This window comes from Heptranchias perlo, chromosome 5, assembly GCF_035084215.1.
Source record: "Heptranchias perlo isolate sHepPer1 chromosome 5, sHepPer1.hap1, whole genome shotgun sequence".
Taxonomy (NCBI): domain Eukaryota; kingdom Metazoa; phylum Chordata; class Chondrichthyes; order Hexanchiformes; family Hexanchidae; genus Heptranchias; species Heptranchias perlo.
In genome coordinates this window covers 112055773-112071859 of record NC_090329.1, presented here as the reverse complement: position 1 = coordinate 112071859, position 16087 = coordinate 112055773, and the positions used below count along the sequence as shown (strand labels likewise).

Sequence of the window (16087 nt, the reverse complement as noted above, 5' to 3'; positions counted from 1 at the left end):
CATTCTTCAAAAATCTGGCCTTCCTGTTTTTCTCAGACAGTCGGTTTTAATGGAGGAATTATTGCAGAATGACTTACAGCAGTCCCACTCCCACTCTGACCTCTCTGTCCTCGGCCTCTTACACTGTTCCAATTAAGGACCATTTTGTTCTTTCCTCCCCTTCCTCCCCGTCCCCCTTTCCCTGGCCCTGTATTTGCTTAAAAACTATTTAATCTTCAACTTCTTCTAGTTCTGACGAAGGGTTATCAATTTGAAATGTTAACTCTGTTTCTTTCTCCACAGATGCTGCCTGACTTGCTGAGAATTTGCAGCATTTTCAGTTTTTATTTCAGATTTCCAGCATCCGCAATATTTTGCTTTCGATTTAGTGTTTAATTCACTGCCACTTCTCTTCCAGGAATGCCCGCCCTGAAGAAGTTCTGCTCTTCTCTCCAACGGGATTTCCGTTTGTCTCTTTTACCTTGTTCACCTTCATTGCTTTCTGTTTCCCTTCTCGTGTTTGATCAGGTTTCTTCTAAAACTAGCTTTCACAGTCACATCTCTTTCCTCAGCAAACTGTATCCAGCTCTGACTTATTCCACATGGATTCCAATTTAAATTCCACCCTTCATGTTTCGGATTCACTCGTGATTACAGCTATTTCCATGATATTCAGTGTTCCTTGAACCACTGTTCTCGCCACTTCCTGAGATTCATGCTTGACACCATGCATCGCCACATGGACGCTCTCAACCTCTCCTGCAGCAGCGACTCACTCTATTTCAAAGTTGTCCTGGTCCGCAGTTCCATTTCATCCTTCACCTCATCCGGCGCCCTAACAAAAAACTATCTTTCTTCCTTTCAGGTGTCAAGGACCGCAAGCTTCAACAACTCTTAGATAGCAGCACCTCTCCTGATCCTTTTTCCCCTTCACTTTCCTCTGACCCCATCCCTTCCTCCAATCTCACCCTTTGTCGTATTTTCACTATCCCCTCTGACCTTCCCCTCTCTGACCACGATCAGTCCTCAGCAAAGGCCTTAGCTTCATCCCCTTACACCCCCACCTCAATGAATTTTGAGCTCAACACGATGCTGAGCTCTTCTTCCGTCGTCTTTGCTCCGTGCCCACTTCTTTTGCCAGGAGCCTTATGCCCGCACAGTGGACCCTTTCTCCCATCTTCAGAATTCTTATTCCACTTGGACCTCTCCCTCTGGCCTCTTACCCTCTCTTGATCTTTTCATTGCGCGCTGCCGGCATGACATCGGCCATCTCAATTTCTCTACTCCCCTCACTCACTCTAACCTACCTCCCTCTGAACTTGCAACACTCCGTTCTCTCAGGTCCAACCCTGACATTGTCATTAAACCTGCAGACAAGGGCGACGCAGTTGTGTGGCGAACAGACCTCTACCTTGCAGAGGCTGAACGCCAACTCTCCAACACCTCCTTCTACCTCCCCTTGGACCACGACCCCACCGTCGAACATCAAACCATAGTTTCCCAAAACGTCACTGACCTCATCTCCTCTGGAGATCTTGCCCCAGGACCCCCAACCTCATAGTCCCCCAACCCCGCACAGCCTGCTTCTACCTCCTTCCCAAGATCCACAAACCGGACTGCTCCTGGAGATCCATCATTTCAGCCTGCTCTTGCCCAACGGAACTTATTTCTTCCTATCTCAACTCTTTTTTCTCCCCTTGCCCAGTCTCTTCCGACCTACATTTGCAACTCTTCCGACGTCCTCCTCCACTTTAACAGTTTCCAGTTCCCCGGCCCTAACCGTCTTCTTTTCACCATGGACGTCCAGTCCCTCTTACACCTCCATCCCCCGCCAGGATGGCCTGCAGGCTCTTCACTTCTTCCTTGAACGGAGGCCCAACCAGTCCCCGTCCATCACCACCCTCCTCTGCCTGGCTGAACTTGTTCTTACGTTGAACGACTTCTTCTTTGACTCCACTCACTTCCTCCAAATAAAAGGTGTTGCTATGGGAACCCATTTGGGTCCTAGCAATGCCTGCCTTTTTGTCGGATACGTGGAACATTCCTTGTTCCAGTTCTACTCAGGTCCCCTCTCTTACCTCTTTTTCTGCATCAGTACCGCTTCCTGCTCTCGTCCCGAACTGGAAAATTTCATCAACTTTGCTTACAATTCCCACCTTTCCCTCGCCTTCACATGGTCCATCTCCAACTCTTCCCTTCCTCGATTTCTCTATCTCCATTTCTGGGGATCGGCTGTCAACCAATATCTATTATAGCCCACCGACTCCCACAGCTACATTGATTACACTCCCTCCCACCCTGCTTCCTGTAAGGACTCTATTCCCTTCTCCCAGTTTCTCCGTTTCCGTCACACCCGTTCTGACGATGCCACCTGCCACACCAATAATTCCGATATGTCTTTTTGCTCACCCAAGGATTCCCCTCCACTGCAGTTTTTTTTAATTCTTCTTGGGATGTGGACGTCGCTGGCGAGGCCAGCATTTATTGCCCATCCCTAATTGCCCTTGAGAAGGTGGTGGTGAGTCGCCTTCTTGAACCGCTGCAGACCGTGTGGTGAAGGTTCTCCCACAGTGCTGTTAGGAAGGGAGTTCCAGGATTTTGACCCAGCGACGATGAAGAAACGCTGATATATTTCCAAGTCGGGATGGTGTGTGACTTGGAGGAGAACGTGCAGGTGGTGTTGTCCCCATGCTGCTCTTGTCCTTCTAGGTGGTAGAGGTCGCGGGTTTGGGAAGTGCTGTCGAAGAAGCCTTGGCGAGTTGCTGCAGTGCATCCTGTGGATGGTACACACTGCAGTCACAGTGCGCTGGTGGTGAAGGGATTGAATGTTTAGGGTGATGGATGGGGTGCCAATCAAGCGGGCTGCTTTGTCCTGGATGCTGTTGAGCTTCTTGAGCGTTGTTGGAGCTGCACTCATCCAGGCAAGTGGAGAGTATTCCATCACACTCCTGACTTGTGCCTTGTAGATGGTGGAAAGGCTTTGGGGAGTCAGGAGGTGAGTCACTTGCCACAGAATACCCAGCCTCTGACCTGCTCTTGTAGCCACAGTATTTATATGGCTGGTCCAGTTAAGTTTCTGGTCAATGGTGACTCCCAGGATGTTGATGGTGGGGGATTCGGCAATGGTAATGCCGTTGAATGTCAAGGGGAGGTGGTTAGACACTCTCTTGTTGGAGATAGTCTTTGCCTGATACTTGTCTGGCACGAATGTTACTTGCCACTTATCAGCCCAAGCCTGGATGTTGTCCAGGTCTTGCTGCATGCGGGCAGGGACTGCTTCATTATCTGAGTGGTTGCGAATGGAACTGAACACTGTGCAATCATCAGCGAACATCCCCATTTCTGACCTTATGATGGAGGGATGGTCATTGATGAAGCAGCTGAAGATGGTTGGGCCTAGGACACTGCCTTGAGGAACTCCTTCAGCAATGTCCTGGGGCTGGGATGATTGGCCTCCAACAACCACTACCATCTTCCTTTGTGCTAGGTATGACTCCAGCCACTGGAGAGTTTTCCCCCTGATTCCCATTGACTTCAATTTTACTTGGGCTCCTTGGTGCCACACTCGGTCAAATGTTGCCTTGATGTCAAGGGCAGTCACTCTCACCTCACCTCTGGAATTCAGCTCTTTTGTCCATGTTTGGATCAAGGTTGTAATGAGGTCTGGAGCCGAGTGGTCCTGGCGGAACCCAAACTGTGCATCAGTGAGCAGGTTATTGGTGAGTACGTGCCGCTTGGTAGCGCTGTCGACGACACCTTCCATCAGGGCCCTCGACCGTGTCCGTCCTATTTCCTGCACAACTGCCCTAATCCCTTCCCCTCCCTCCCAAAACCATGATAGGGTCCCCCTTGTCCTCACCTTCCACCCCACCAGCCTTCACTTTCAACGTATCATCCTCTGCCATTTCCGCCACCTCCAGCGCGATCCCGCCACCAAATACATCTTCCCCTCCCCTCCACTTTCAGCATTCCGAAGGGACCGCTCCCTCCATGACACCCTGGTCCACTCTTCCATCACCCCCAACACCCGCTCACCTCCCCACAACACCTTTCCGTGCAAGCGCAGGAGATGCAACACCTGCCCTTTCACCTCCTCACTTCCACCGTCTAGAGCCCCCAATCACTCCTTCCAGGTGAAACAGCGATTTATTTGTACTTGTATCAAGTTAGTATACTGTATTCGCTGCTCACAATTCGGTCTCCTTTACATTGGAGAGACCAAACACAGATTGGGTGATTGCTTTGCTGAACAGTTCCGCTCAGTCCGCAAGCCTGTCCCTGACCATTTTAATTCCCCTTCCCACTCCCACTCTGACCCCTCTGTCCTTGGCCTCTTATACTGTTCCAATGAAGCTCAATGCAAACTCGAGGAACAGTACCTCATCTTTCGATTAGGCACTTTACAACTTTCTGTACTCAACACTGATTTCAATAACTTCAGATCTTAATCACTGCTTCCATTTTTTCGGACAGCAAGTGCTGGTAATGGTTCTGATGTTGCCATTTACAGCTCCTCTAGACCCATCTTTTGTTTCTTTACTTGTCCCATTACCACCCTCCTTGCCTTGCAGCATCATCCCTTTTGTCATTTAATCACTCCTGTCCTCCACCCTATCAGAGACCTTCTCTTTTGTTCTTTCCTCCCCTCCCCTTCCTCCCTCCCTTTCCTTGGCTCTATACTTGCTTAAAAACTGTTTAATCTTCAAGTTCTGACAAAGGGCCATCGACCTGAAACGTTGACTCTGTTTCTTTCTCCACAAATGCTGCCTGACTTGCTGAGTATTTCCAGCATTTTTTGTTTTTATGTCAAGTACCCTACTCCCCCCTTGTTCGGGTATTTAACTATTGATTATTGCAGCTATGTAATGTGATACAGGTGTTTTATCTTACTGCCACCAGTAAGTGTATCAGAATATGCATGTTAATGGCTATGTAATAAGTGTAAATACTTACTGTCACAAAACAGTCCAGCCTGGATTTTCTGATCAGACACAAGGTCCACCACAATTACGGTAAAGTGCAATTTATTCCTGCCCAAAGTCATGAGTGGTAATCATGCCATAATGTGTAGGGTCAGCCGCATTACAATATTGTGGGCAAATGCCAGGCATTAGAAATACCTTTGATTAGGAGCTTACATGTTGGGGACAGGAAATAGTATGTTGCTGCATGATTTAAAGAGCTGCAGTAACTTAAGGCGACAAACATAATATCATAGATTCTGCTGAGCCCGAGAAGTTCATTACCAAAAGATGAATCTGTGAAAGTGCTGCAGCAGGAGATTAGGCAGAGAAGGGAGAAGGGAGGCTCAGTTTGGAATGAACAATGCAGATCCCCAAAGAGAGCTGCACAGGAACAGGGAACAAGGTGGCCAAGGCAGTTTGGGCACCCCATGCATGGCCATTGAGTGCCAGAAAAAACTTAATGATACTAGGCAGGTCAGACAAAGTAAGAAAAGCCAGTCACACCTTGCAATAATTCATACTACTAAGCAAGTCTAATGCTGACAATGGCCTCCCCCTTATGCTTATTAAAGTGCTTGAATTGCTTACCATCAATACTTGTGGCGTAGGGTGGGACCCTTTAACCCTTTATACCCCCAGCCTTCACAATTGAGAGGTCCTTCACTCACATGCACACATGCTTTCACCCCTCAAAAACCCTTGCATGATAAATAACTGCCTGGTACATGCACTTGTCATCATACTCATAATGGGCTGCAGGCTGAGAGCTACATGTCATTGTAACAAAGGATCATTTACTTTCTTTTTCAAGGACAAGATAGCCCATAACAGCCAGGAGAAAGCTGCAACAGATGGGCAGATCTTCAAACCCCTGCCATCTGCCCCTAAAAAAGATTTCTGGAAAACCCACATATATAGCTGTTGGGTTCTTTAAATTTGTTTCCATTTTTCCACAGTGCCTAGCAACTCTGGATGCTAGTTTCACATGGATGAGAACATGAATTAGTGTAAAAGAGGTGGAAATGACAGAAAATGTGACATATAATATCACCATATCATTATTGCCTCATTTGCATGGGCTACCATTTGGGTGGATGCTTCCTTTGGCTGCTAGAAATTAAAGCAGAAAATGATATGGATGCTAAAGTGGGCGGAATTCCAGCAGAACGGAATTCCAGTACATTTTCCGATCTAGGCCATTCGATTTACACCAGTAAAACGGAGTTCCGATCAAAAAATTATGGCTTTCATTGTCTTAAAATCACCAGTCTGAGAATAGGTTCTTTAAGTTTTAATTCCTTTCAGGTTTCCTGCAAAGTACTGGGATCTGAAGCTCCCAAGTAAACTTCCACCAATGAAGGACCCGATATTTCCCACCTCACTTCCCATGCTTGGATATATGGAACAAGTAAGGACCTTTATTGCTGGTTATTTAATATCTACAATTACTGTAAATACTAATGGCAGTTCTTGTCTACCCATACCAATGGGAGGCAATAACATGTTCAAGAACTTTGAAGAGGAAAGGCAGGTTGGAGATGAGTCAGTAGTTTGCAAGGACAGAGGAGTTGAGGGTGAGTATTTTGAAGGCGGAGAGTTTGGGAGGTTACAAAGATAGAGAGGATAAGGCCGTGAAGAGATTTGAACACAAGGATTTTGAAGAGCAGGGTGATGACGTTGGTTTTGAAATCAAGAGGGACTGTATCTGAGGAGAGGGAACCGTTTCCAACGTCGGCTAGCATGAGGGCTAGGAAGGGAAGTTGGGTGGTCAGCAGCTTAGTGGGAATGGGGTCACAGGAGCCGGAGGTGGGTCTCATTGACAAGCTAAGCTAGAATTAAGTAGGTTCAGGGCTAGGGCTAGAGGCAGTCTGGGGTAGGTTTGGCTTGGTGGACAAGGGGAAGGAGGAGAAGCAGCAGAGGCAGCTAAACAGATAATCTCAATCTTAGTAATAAAGAAGTTTATGAGCTCAGCGCACTTGTTGGAGCTGTGGGTGGAGGTGACAGGGGAGAAGTGTTTAAGGGTCGAATGAGAGTGAGGAACTTAAAGTAATTAATATCAATAGAGAAAAAGTACTTGAGAAACTAATGGGACTAAAAGCTGATAAATCCCCTGGACCTGATGGCCTACAACAGAGGGTTCTAAAAGAGGTGGCTGCAGAGATAGTGGATGCATTGGTTATGATCTTCCAAAATTCTCTAAATTCTAGAACGGTTCCAGCAGATTGAAAGGTAGAAAATGCGACCCCGCTATTCAAGAAAGGTGGGAGAGAGAAAACAGGTAACTACAGGCCAGTTAGCCTGCCATCAGTCGTCGGGAAAATGCTGGAATCCATTATTAAGGAAGTGGTAATGGGAAAATCAAAATATGATTAGGCAGAGTCAACATGGTTTTATGAAAGGGAAATTGTGACAAACCTATTCGAGTTTTTTGAGGCTGTAACTAGCAGCGTAGATATAGGGGAACCAGTGGATGTCATATATTTGGATTTTCAAAAGGCATTCGATAAGGTGCCACATAAAAGGTTGTTACACAAGGTAAGGGCTCATGGGGTTGGGTGTAACATATTAGCACGGGTAGAGGATTGATTAATGGACAGAAAACAGAGAGTAGGGATAAACGGGTCATTTTCAGGGTGGTAGGCTGTAACTAGTGGGATGCAGCAAGGATCGGTGCTTGGGCCTCATGTACAATCTACATTAATGACTTAGATGAAGGGACTGAGTGTAATGTATCCAATGTGTTTGCTGACGATACAAAGCTAGGTGGAAAAGTAAGCTGTGAGGAGGACACAAGGGGCCCGATATTAGGAGGGCGGCGGGTTCGCAGCGGGGAGTCGACTGGGCGCATGGGTAACGGGGTGCTCTGCACGCAATCGCAGGCTAATTGAAGCCACTTACCTTTGCTTCCGGGTTTCGCACTGGAAAGCTGCGCAGCGAGCGGACTGCGCATGCGCAGCATAGGCTGTCAGCTGGAGGAGCCCTATTTAAAGGGGCAATCCTCCACTGACTGATGCTGCAGAAAATAGGAAAAATGACAGCATGGAGCAGCCCAGGGGGAAGGCCGCTCCCTAGTTTAATGATGCCTCACTCCAGGTCTTATTGGATGGGGTGAGGAGGAGGGGGAGGACAGAGATCTTCCCCCCGGCGGGCGGGAGGAAGTGGCCTGCCTCTGCCACCAAGAAGGCCTGGCTCGAGGTGGCAGAGGAGGTCACCTGCACCACCAACATATCGCGCACCTGCATACAGTGCAGGAGGCGCTTCAATGACCTAAGTCAGTCAGCCGAAGTGGGTACACTTACTCATTCCCCTACACTCTGTCTGCCACATCACCGCCCCCACCCCACATCTCCTTCTGCACTGCCAACACTACTCAATCACATCACTCCTCACACCCACTCAAAGCTCATCCTCATCTTACCTGCACTTACTCACCTCACCAGTACTCATCCCACCACTACCACTCAACCCAATCCTCATATAATCTCATGGCTCTATCTCATACTCACCCTCTCATGCATCTCTTTCACGGTCAGCCTCACTCAATCTGCCACTACCTGTGCTGCAGCCACAGGGCATGCATCACATATGTGCAGTAGGAAGCGTAAGGCAAACGTGTCAGGAGCATGAAGGGGATGCACAAGGGTGTTTGAGGGTTTGTCATGGTTTTTACTTATATTTAATTTCTGATCAACTCACATTACATATTATATTGTCACCACTACTGCCACGTCTTTGCGAATTTTGTCTGGTTTGTGCAATAATTCCCTTTCCTGAGGATCATTATGAAGACCCACAACTGATGCCACCCATTGTGTCACTGCAGAGTGGGTGTAGGTGTATTTGCAGGGCTGTTTTGTGCAGACGACTGAGAGACGTCGGCGATGTCCCCGGTAGCACCCTGGAAAGATGCGGAGGAGAAGTTGTTTAGGGCAGCGGTGACTTTGACAGCGACAGGTAAGAAGATGGTGCTCGGGCCAGCCGGGAGCAGTTCGGCATGAAGGAGGCTGCAGATGTCCACGACTACGTCGAGTGACTTTGAGCCTCCGTGTGCACTGCTGCTCAGAGAGGTCCAGGAAGCTGAGCCTCGGTCTGTAGACCCTGTGGCGAGGGTAGTGCCTTCTGCAATGCATCTCTCTCTGCGGTTGCCCTCCCTCCTGCTGTGCAGGTGGATGTGTCACAGCACTGTGTTGTGGGGCTCCACGTGTCAGAGGTGGACGGCGTGGCTAGTGATGCTGTTCGTCCTCCGAGGAGGTCATGACTGCAGTTATGGCAGTCCCCATCCGCAAGATGTACGTTTGAGGGGGTCCGCAAGGTAGGTAAATGTGTCTGCACACCGGGGTTGAGGTTGCAAGTTGGTGAATTTTTGTGTTAGGAGGAGGATGGTGGAGGCCAAACTTTGTCCAAAGTGACAGAGTGGCCTCCTACGATGAGTGAGGGTCTCCCCCCCCGACACCTGTCAAATGGACCTTTGCAACTGCCACAGGCTGATGACTGCAACACACCCATTTCAACTGGGAGAGTTTCCCCCAGTAGGGGAAACAGTCCCAGTTGATCTGGAAATCCCACTTCTCCTAAAATATCAGGTCAATCAGGTCTGTAAATGACCTGAAGTACCTGGTTAATTACTTCAAGTGGCACCCCGCCGGCTTTAATTGCCAGCAGGAGTCCCACATGCGGGGGCTGCGCGTGCATGTCAGCACGTCACTGGGGAACCCGGAAGTGGGCGGGTTGGAGCCGGGCTCCGGACCCGCCCCGGGAATCCCCAATTTTCGCAGCCCCCCCGTCACGAATGCATCCGCTCGGGGGTGCAAAAATCGAGCCCAAAGAATCTGCAAAGGGATATAGACAGGTTAAGTGAGTGGGCAAGAAGGTGGCAGATGGAGTATAATATGGTGAAATGTGAGGTTATTCACTTTGGTCGGAAGAATAGAAAAACAGAATATTATTTTAAATGGTGAGAAACTATTAAATGTTGGTGATGAGAGAGACTTGGGTGTCCTCGTGCAAGAAAAACAAAAAGTTAGCATGCAGGTACAGCAAGCAATTAGGAAAGCAATTGGAATGTTGGTCTTTATTGCAAGGTGATTGGAGTACAAAAGTAAGGAAGTCTTACTACAATTGTACAGGGCTTTGGTGAGACCTCACTGGGAGTACTGTGTACAGTTTTGGTCTCCTTATCAAAGGAAGGATATACTTGTCTTAGGGGTGGTCTGGAGAAGGTTTACTAGATTAATTCCTAGGATAAGAGGGTTGTCTTGTGCGGCGAGGTACAGTAGAATGGGCCTATTCTCTCTGGAGTTTAGAAGAATGAGAGGTGATCTCATTGAAACATATAAGATTATCTGGCGGCTTGACAAAGTAGATGCTGAGAGGTGGTTTCCCATGGCTGGAGAGTCTAGAACTAGGGGGCATAGTCGCAGGATAAGGGGTCGGCCATTTAAGACTGAGGTGAGGAAAACTTTCTACACTCAAAGGGTTGTGAATCTTTGGAATTCTCTACCCCAGAGGGCTGTGGATGCCGAGTAGTTGAATATATTCAAGGCTGAGATAGACAGATTTCTGGACTCTAGGGGAATCAGGGGATATGGGGATCGGTCAGGAAAGTGCAGTTGAGGTCAAAGATCAGCCAAGATCTGATTGAATGGCGGAGCAAGCTCAAGGGGCCATGTGGCCTACTCTGCTCCTATTTCTTATGTTCTTGAGGAGACCGTTGGTAGTGGAGAAAAGAAACCGGGCGTTATCTTTGCTTTCCAGAATGATCCTGGAGCAACGAGTGGTTCAGTTGCCTCTGCTGCATACCTCCTTCCCCTTGCATAGTAAGCCAAACCTCCCCAAGGGTTCCCCTGCCCTAGCCCTGAGTCCACTACATTCTCCAGATTCTCTCCTATCTCCCCTTACATCCTCTCCAACTCATCTGATCCAGCAGACCCATCTCCTACTCTCTTGACCCTATTTTTATTTTATTCGTTCATGGGATGTGGGCGTCGCTGGCAAGGCCAGCATTTATTGCCCATTCCTAATTGCCCTTGAGAAGGTGGTGGTGAGCCACCTTCTTGAATCGCTGCAGTCCGTGCGGTGAAGCTTCTCCCACAGTGCTGTTAGGTAGGGAGTTCCAGGATTTTGACCCAGCAACGATGAAGGAACGGCGATATATTTCCAAGTCGGGATGGTGTGAGACTTGGAGGGGAACGTGCAGGTGGTGTTGTTCCCATGTGCCTGCTGCCCTTATCTTTTGAGATGGTCGAGGTCACAAGTTTGGGAGGTGCTGTCGAAGAAGCCTTGGCGAGTTGCTGCAGTGCATCCTGTGGATGAATCATAGAAGTTTACAACATGGAAACAGGCCCTTCGGCCCAACATGTCCATGTCGCCCAGTTTATACCACTAAGCTAGTCCCAATTGCCTGCACTTGGCCCATATCCCTCTATACCCATCTTACCCATGTAACTGTCCAAATGCTTTTTAAAAGACAAAATTGTACCCGCCTCTACTACTGCCTCTGGCAGCTCGTTCCAGACACTCACCACCCTTTGAGTGAAAAAATTGCCCCTCTGGACCCTTTTGTATCTCTCCCCTCTCACCTTAAATCTATGCCCCCTCGTTATAGACTCCCCTACCTTTGGGAAAAGATTTTGACCATCTACCTTATCTATGCCCCTCATTATTTTATAGACTTCTATAAGATCACCCCTTAACCTCCTACTCTCCAGGGAAAAAAGTCCCAGTCTATCTAACCTCTCCCTATAAGTCAAACCATCAAGTCCCGGTAGCATCCTAGTAAATCTTTTCTGCACTCTTTCTAGTTTAATAATATCCTTTCTATAATAGGGTGACCAGAACTGTACACAGTATTCCAAGTGTGGCCTTACTAATGTCTTGTACAACTTCAACAAGACATCCCAACTCCTGTATTCAATGTTCTGACCAATGAAACCAAGCATGCTGAATGCCTTCTTCACCACCCTATCCACCTGTGACTCCACTTTCAAGGAGCTATGAACCTGTACTCCTAGATCTCTTTGTTCTATAACTCTCCCCAATGCCCTACCATTAACAGAGTAGGTCCTGGCCCGATTCGATCTACCAAAATGCATCACCTCACATTTATCTAAATTAAACTCCATCTGCCATTCATCGGCCCACTGGCCCAATTTATCAAGATCCCATTGCAATCCTAGATAACCTTCTTCACTGTCCACAATGCCACCAATCTTGGTGTCATCATGCCTCCTAAATTCTCATCCAAATCATTAATATAAATAACAAATAACAGCGGACCCAGCACCGATCCCTGAGGCACACCGCTGGTCACAGGCCTCCAGTTTGAAAAACAACCCTCCACAACCACCATCTGTCTTCAAGCCAATTTTGTATCCAATTGGCTACCTCACCTTGGATCCCGTGAGATTTAACCTTAGGTAACAACCTACCATGCGGTACATTGTCAAAGGCTTTGCTAAAGTCCATGTAGACCACGTCTACTGCACAGCCTTCATCTATCCTCTTGGTTACCCCTTCAAAAAACTCAATCAAATTCGTGAGACATGATTTTCCTCTCACAAAACCATGCTGACTGTTCCTAATCAGTCCCTGCCTCTCCAAATGCTTGTACATCCTGTCTCTCAGAATACCCTCTAACAACTTACCCACTACAGATGTCAGGCTCACCGGTCTGTAGTTCCCAGGCTTTTCCCTGCCGCCCTTCTTAAACAAAGGCACAACATTTGCTACCCTCCAATCTTCAGGCACCTCACCTGTAGCTGTCGATGATTCAAATATCTCTGCTAGGGGACCCGCAATTTCCTCCCTAACCTCCCATAACGTCCTGGGATACATTTCATCAGGTCCCGGAGATTTATCTACTTTGATGCGCGTTAAGACTTCCAGCACCTCCCTCTCTGTAATATGTACACTCCTCAAGACATCACTATTTATTTCCACAAGTTCCCTAACATCCATGCCTTTCTCAACCGTAAATACTGATGTGAAATATTAATTCAGGATCTCACCCATCTCTTGTGGTTCTGCACATAGATGACCTTGTTGATCCTTAAGAGGCCCTACTCTCTCCCTAGTTACTCTTTTGCCCTTTATGTATTTGTAGAAGCTCTTTGGATTCTCCTTTGCCTTATCTGCCAAAGCAATCTCATGTCCCCTTTTTGCCCTCCTGATTTCTCTCTCAACTCTACTCCGGCAATCTCTATACTCTTCAAGGGATCCACTTGATCCCAGCTGCCTATTCATGTCATATGCCTCCTTCTTCTTTTTGACTAGGGCCTCAATCTCCCGAGTCATCCAAGGTTCCCTACTTCTACCAGCCTTGCCCTTCACTTTATAAGGAATGTGCTTATCCTGAACCCTGGTTAACACACTTTTGAAAGCCTCCCACTTACCAGACGTCCCTTTGCCTGCCAACAGACTCTCCCAATCAACTTCTGAAAGTTCCTGTCTAATACCATCAAAATTGGCCTTTCCCCAATTTAGAATTTTAACTTTTGGGCCAGACCTATCATTCTCCATAGCTATCTTAAAACTAATGGAATTATGATCACTGGTCCCAAAGTGATCCCTCACTAACACTTCTGTCACCTGCCCTTCCTTATTTCCCAAGAGGAGGTCCAGTTTTGCCCCCTCTCTAGTCGGGCCATCCACATACTGAATGAGAAATTCCTCCTGAATACACTCAACAAATTTCTCTCCATCCAAGCCCCTAATGCTATGGCTGTCCCAGTCAATGTTGGGAAAGTTATAGTCCCCTACTATTACCACCCTATTTTTCTTGCAGCTGTCTGTAATCTCCTTACATATTTGCTCCTCAATTTCCCGTTGACTATTTGGGGGTCTGCAGTACAATCCTATCAAAGTGATCTCTTCCTTCTTATTTTTCAGTTCTACCCATATAGACTCAGTGGGCGAACCCTCGGATATATCCCCTCTCACTACTGCCGTGATGTTCTCCCTAATCAAGAACGCAACTCCCCCCTCCTCTCTTACCTCCTGCTCTATCTTTCCTATAGCATCTGTACCCTGGAACATTGAGCTGCCAGTCCTGCCCCTCCCTTAGCCATGTTTCAGTAATAGCTATAACATCCCAGTCCCATGTACCCATCCATGCCCTGAGTTCATCTGCCTTGCCCATCAGACTTCTTGCATTGAAATAAATGCAGTTTAATCTAGACTTCCCTTGGTCTTTGCCCTGCTTTCTCCGACCATCTGTCCGGTCATGTTTTGTACACTCTCCCTTACTGCCTTTTGTTTCTGTCACCACTTTACTTCCCACTAACTTCCTGCATCGATTCCCATCCCTCTGCCACATTAGTTTAAACCCTCCCCAACAGCACTAGCAAACACTCTCCCTAGGACATTGGTTCCAGTCCTGCCCAGATGCAGACCGTCCAATTTGTACTGGTCCCACCTCCCCCAGAACCGGTTCCAATGTCCCAGGAATTTGAATCCCTCCCTCTTGCACCATCTCTCAAGCCACGTATTCATCCTAGCTATCCTGTCATTCCTACTCTGACTAGCCCGTGGCACTGGTAACAATCCTGAGATTACTACCTTTGAGGTCCTACTTTTTAGTTTAACTCCTAACTCCCTAAATTCAGCTTGTAGGACCTCATCCCGTTTTTTACCTATATTGTTGGTAACTATATGCACCACGACAACTGGTTGTTCACCCTCCCCCTCCAGAATGTCCTGCAGCCGCTCCGAGACATCCCTGACCCTTGCACCAGGGAGGCAACATACCATCCTGGAGTCTCGGTTGCGTCCGCAGAAACGCCTGTCTATTCCCCTTACAATCGAGTCCCCTATCACTATAGCTCTGCCACTCTTTTTTTCCTGCCCTCCTGTGCAGCAGAGCTAGCCACGGTGCCATGAACCTGGCCGCTGTCACCTTCCCCTGGTGAGCCATCTCCCCCAACAGCATCCAAAACGGTATAACCTGTTTGAGAGGGGGATGGCCACAGGGGACCCCTGCACTACCTGCCTGCACCTCTTACTCTGCCTGGTGGTCACCCATTCACTTCCTGCCTGTACTCCCTTTACCTGCGGTGTGACCAACTCGCTAAACGTGCTATCCATGAGTTTCTCTGCATCGCGGATGCTCCACAGTGAATCCACCCGCACCTCCAGCTCCGAGATACGATCGGTCAGTAGCTGCAGGTGGACACACTTCCTGCACACATGGTCGGCAGGGACACTGGTAGTGTCCATGACTTCCCACATCTTGCAGGAGGGGCATATCACGGGTGCGAGGTCTGCTGCCATGACTTGCCTTAGCTTAGTTACCCCTTTTAAATTACGTTGAAATTGGAAAATGTTAACTCTACTAGGGACCCAGGTTCACTAAGAAAAAACACTACCTGCTATAAAACCTGCAGACCTTCCCTTTCTTATTACTTTCCTCACAGTAAAATGGTAGAAATACTCACCTGAAACTACTCACCAATCAGCTCCGGTCTCACCAATCAGCAACCCACTTCACCTGTGACGTCACTCTTTGATTTTTATCGGAACGCGGTCGTTCCACTCCCGCTCTCACTGTGCGCTGTTTTTAACCTCGCTCCGCTCTCGCTGTTTCCCGCCGCTCCGGTGAACTCCCGCTCTCGCTGTGTGCTGTTTTTAACCTCGCTCTGCTCTCACTGTTTCCCGCCGCTCCGGTGAACTCCCGCTCACGCTGTGCGCTGTTTTTAACCTCGCTCCGCTCTCGCTGTTTCCCGCCGCTCCGGTGAACTCCCGCTCTCGCTGTGTGCTGTTTTTAACCTCGCTCTGCTCTCACTGTTTCCCGCCGCTCCGGTGAACTCCCGCTCACGCTGTGCGCTGTTTTTAACCTCGCTCCGCTCTCGCTGTTTCCCGCCGCTCCGGTGAACTCCCGCTCTCGCTGTGCGCTGTTTTTAACCTCGCTCTGCTCTCACTGTTTCCCGCCGCTCCGGTGAACTCCCGCTCTCGCTGTGCACTGCTTTTAACCTCGCTCCGCTCTCACTGTTTTCCGCCGCTCCGGTGAACTCCCGCTCTCGCTGTGCACTGCTTTTAACCTCGCTCCGCTCTCACTGTTTTCCGCCGCTCCGGTGAACTCCCGCTCTCGCTGTGCACTGCTTTTAACCTCGCTCCGCTCTCACTGTTTTCCGCCGCTCCGGTGAACTCCC

General features: G+C 48.5%; 1 protein-coding gene across 1 annotated transcript in view; it reads left to right on the top strand.

The window, feature by feature from the left end:
• ak9 (adenylate kinase 9) overlaps nucleotides 1-16087 on the top strand; it is a 404375-nt gene that overhangs the window by 380322 nt on the left and 7966 nt on the right. The window contains exon 33 of the mRNA XM_067985304.1: nucleotides 6249-6351. Within this exon, the coding sequence (XP_067841405.1) occupies nucleotides 6249-6351 (103 nt within the window). The remainder of the gene's footprint in view (nucleotides 1-6248; nucleotides 6352-16087) is intronic.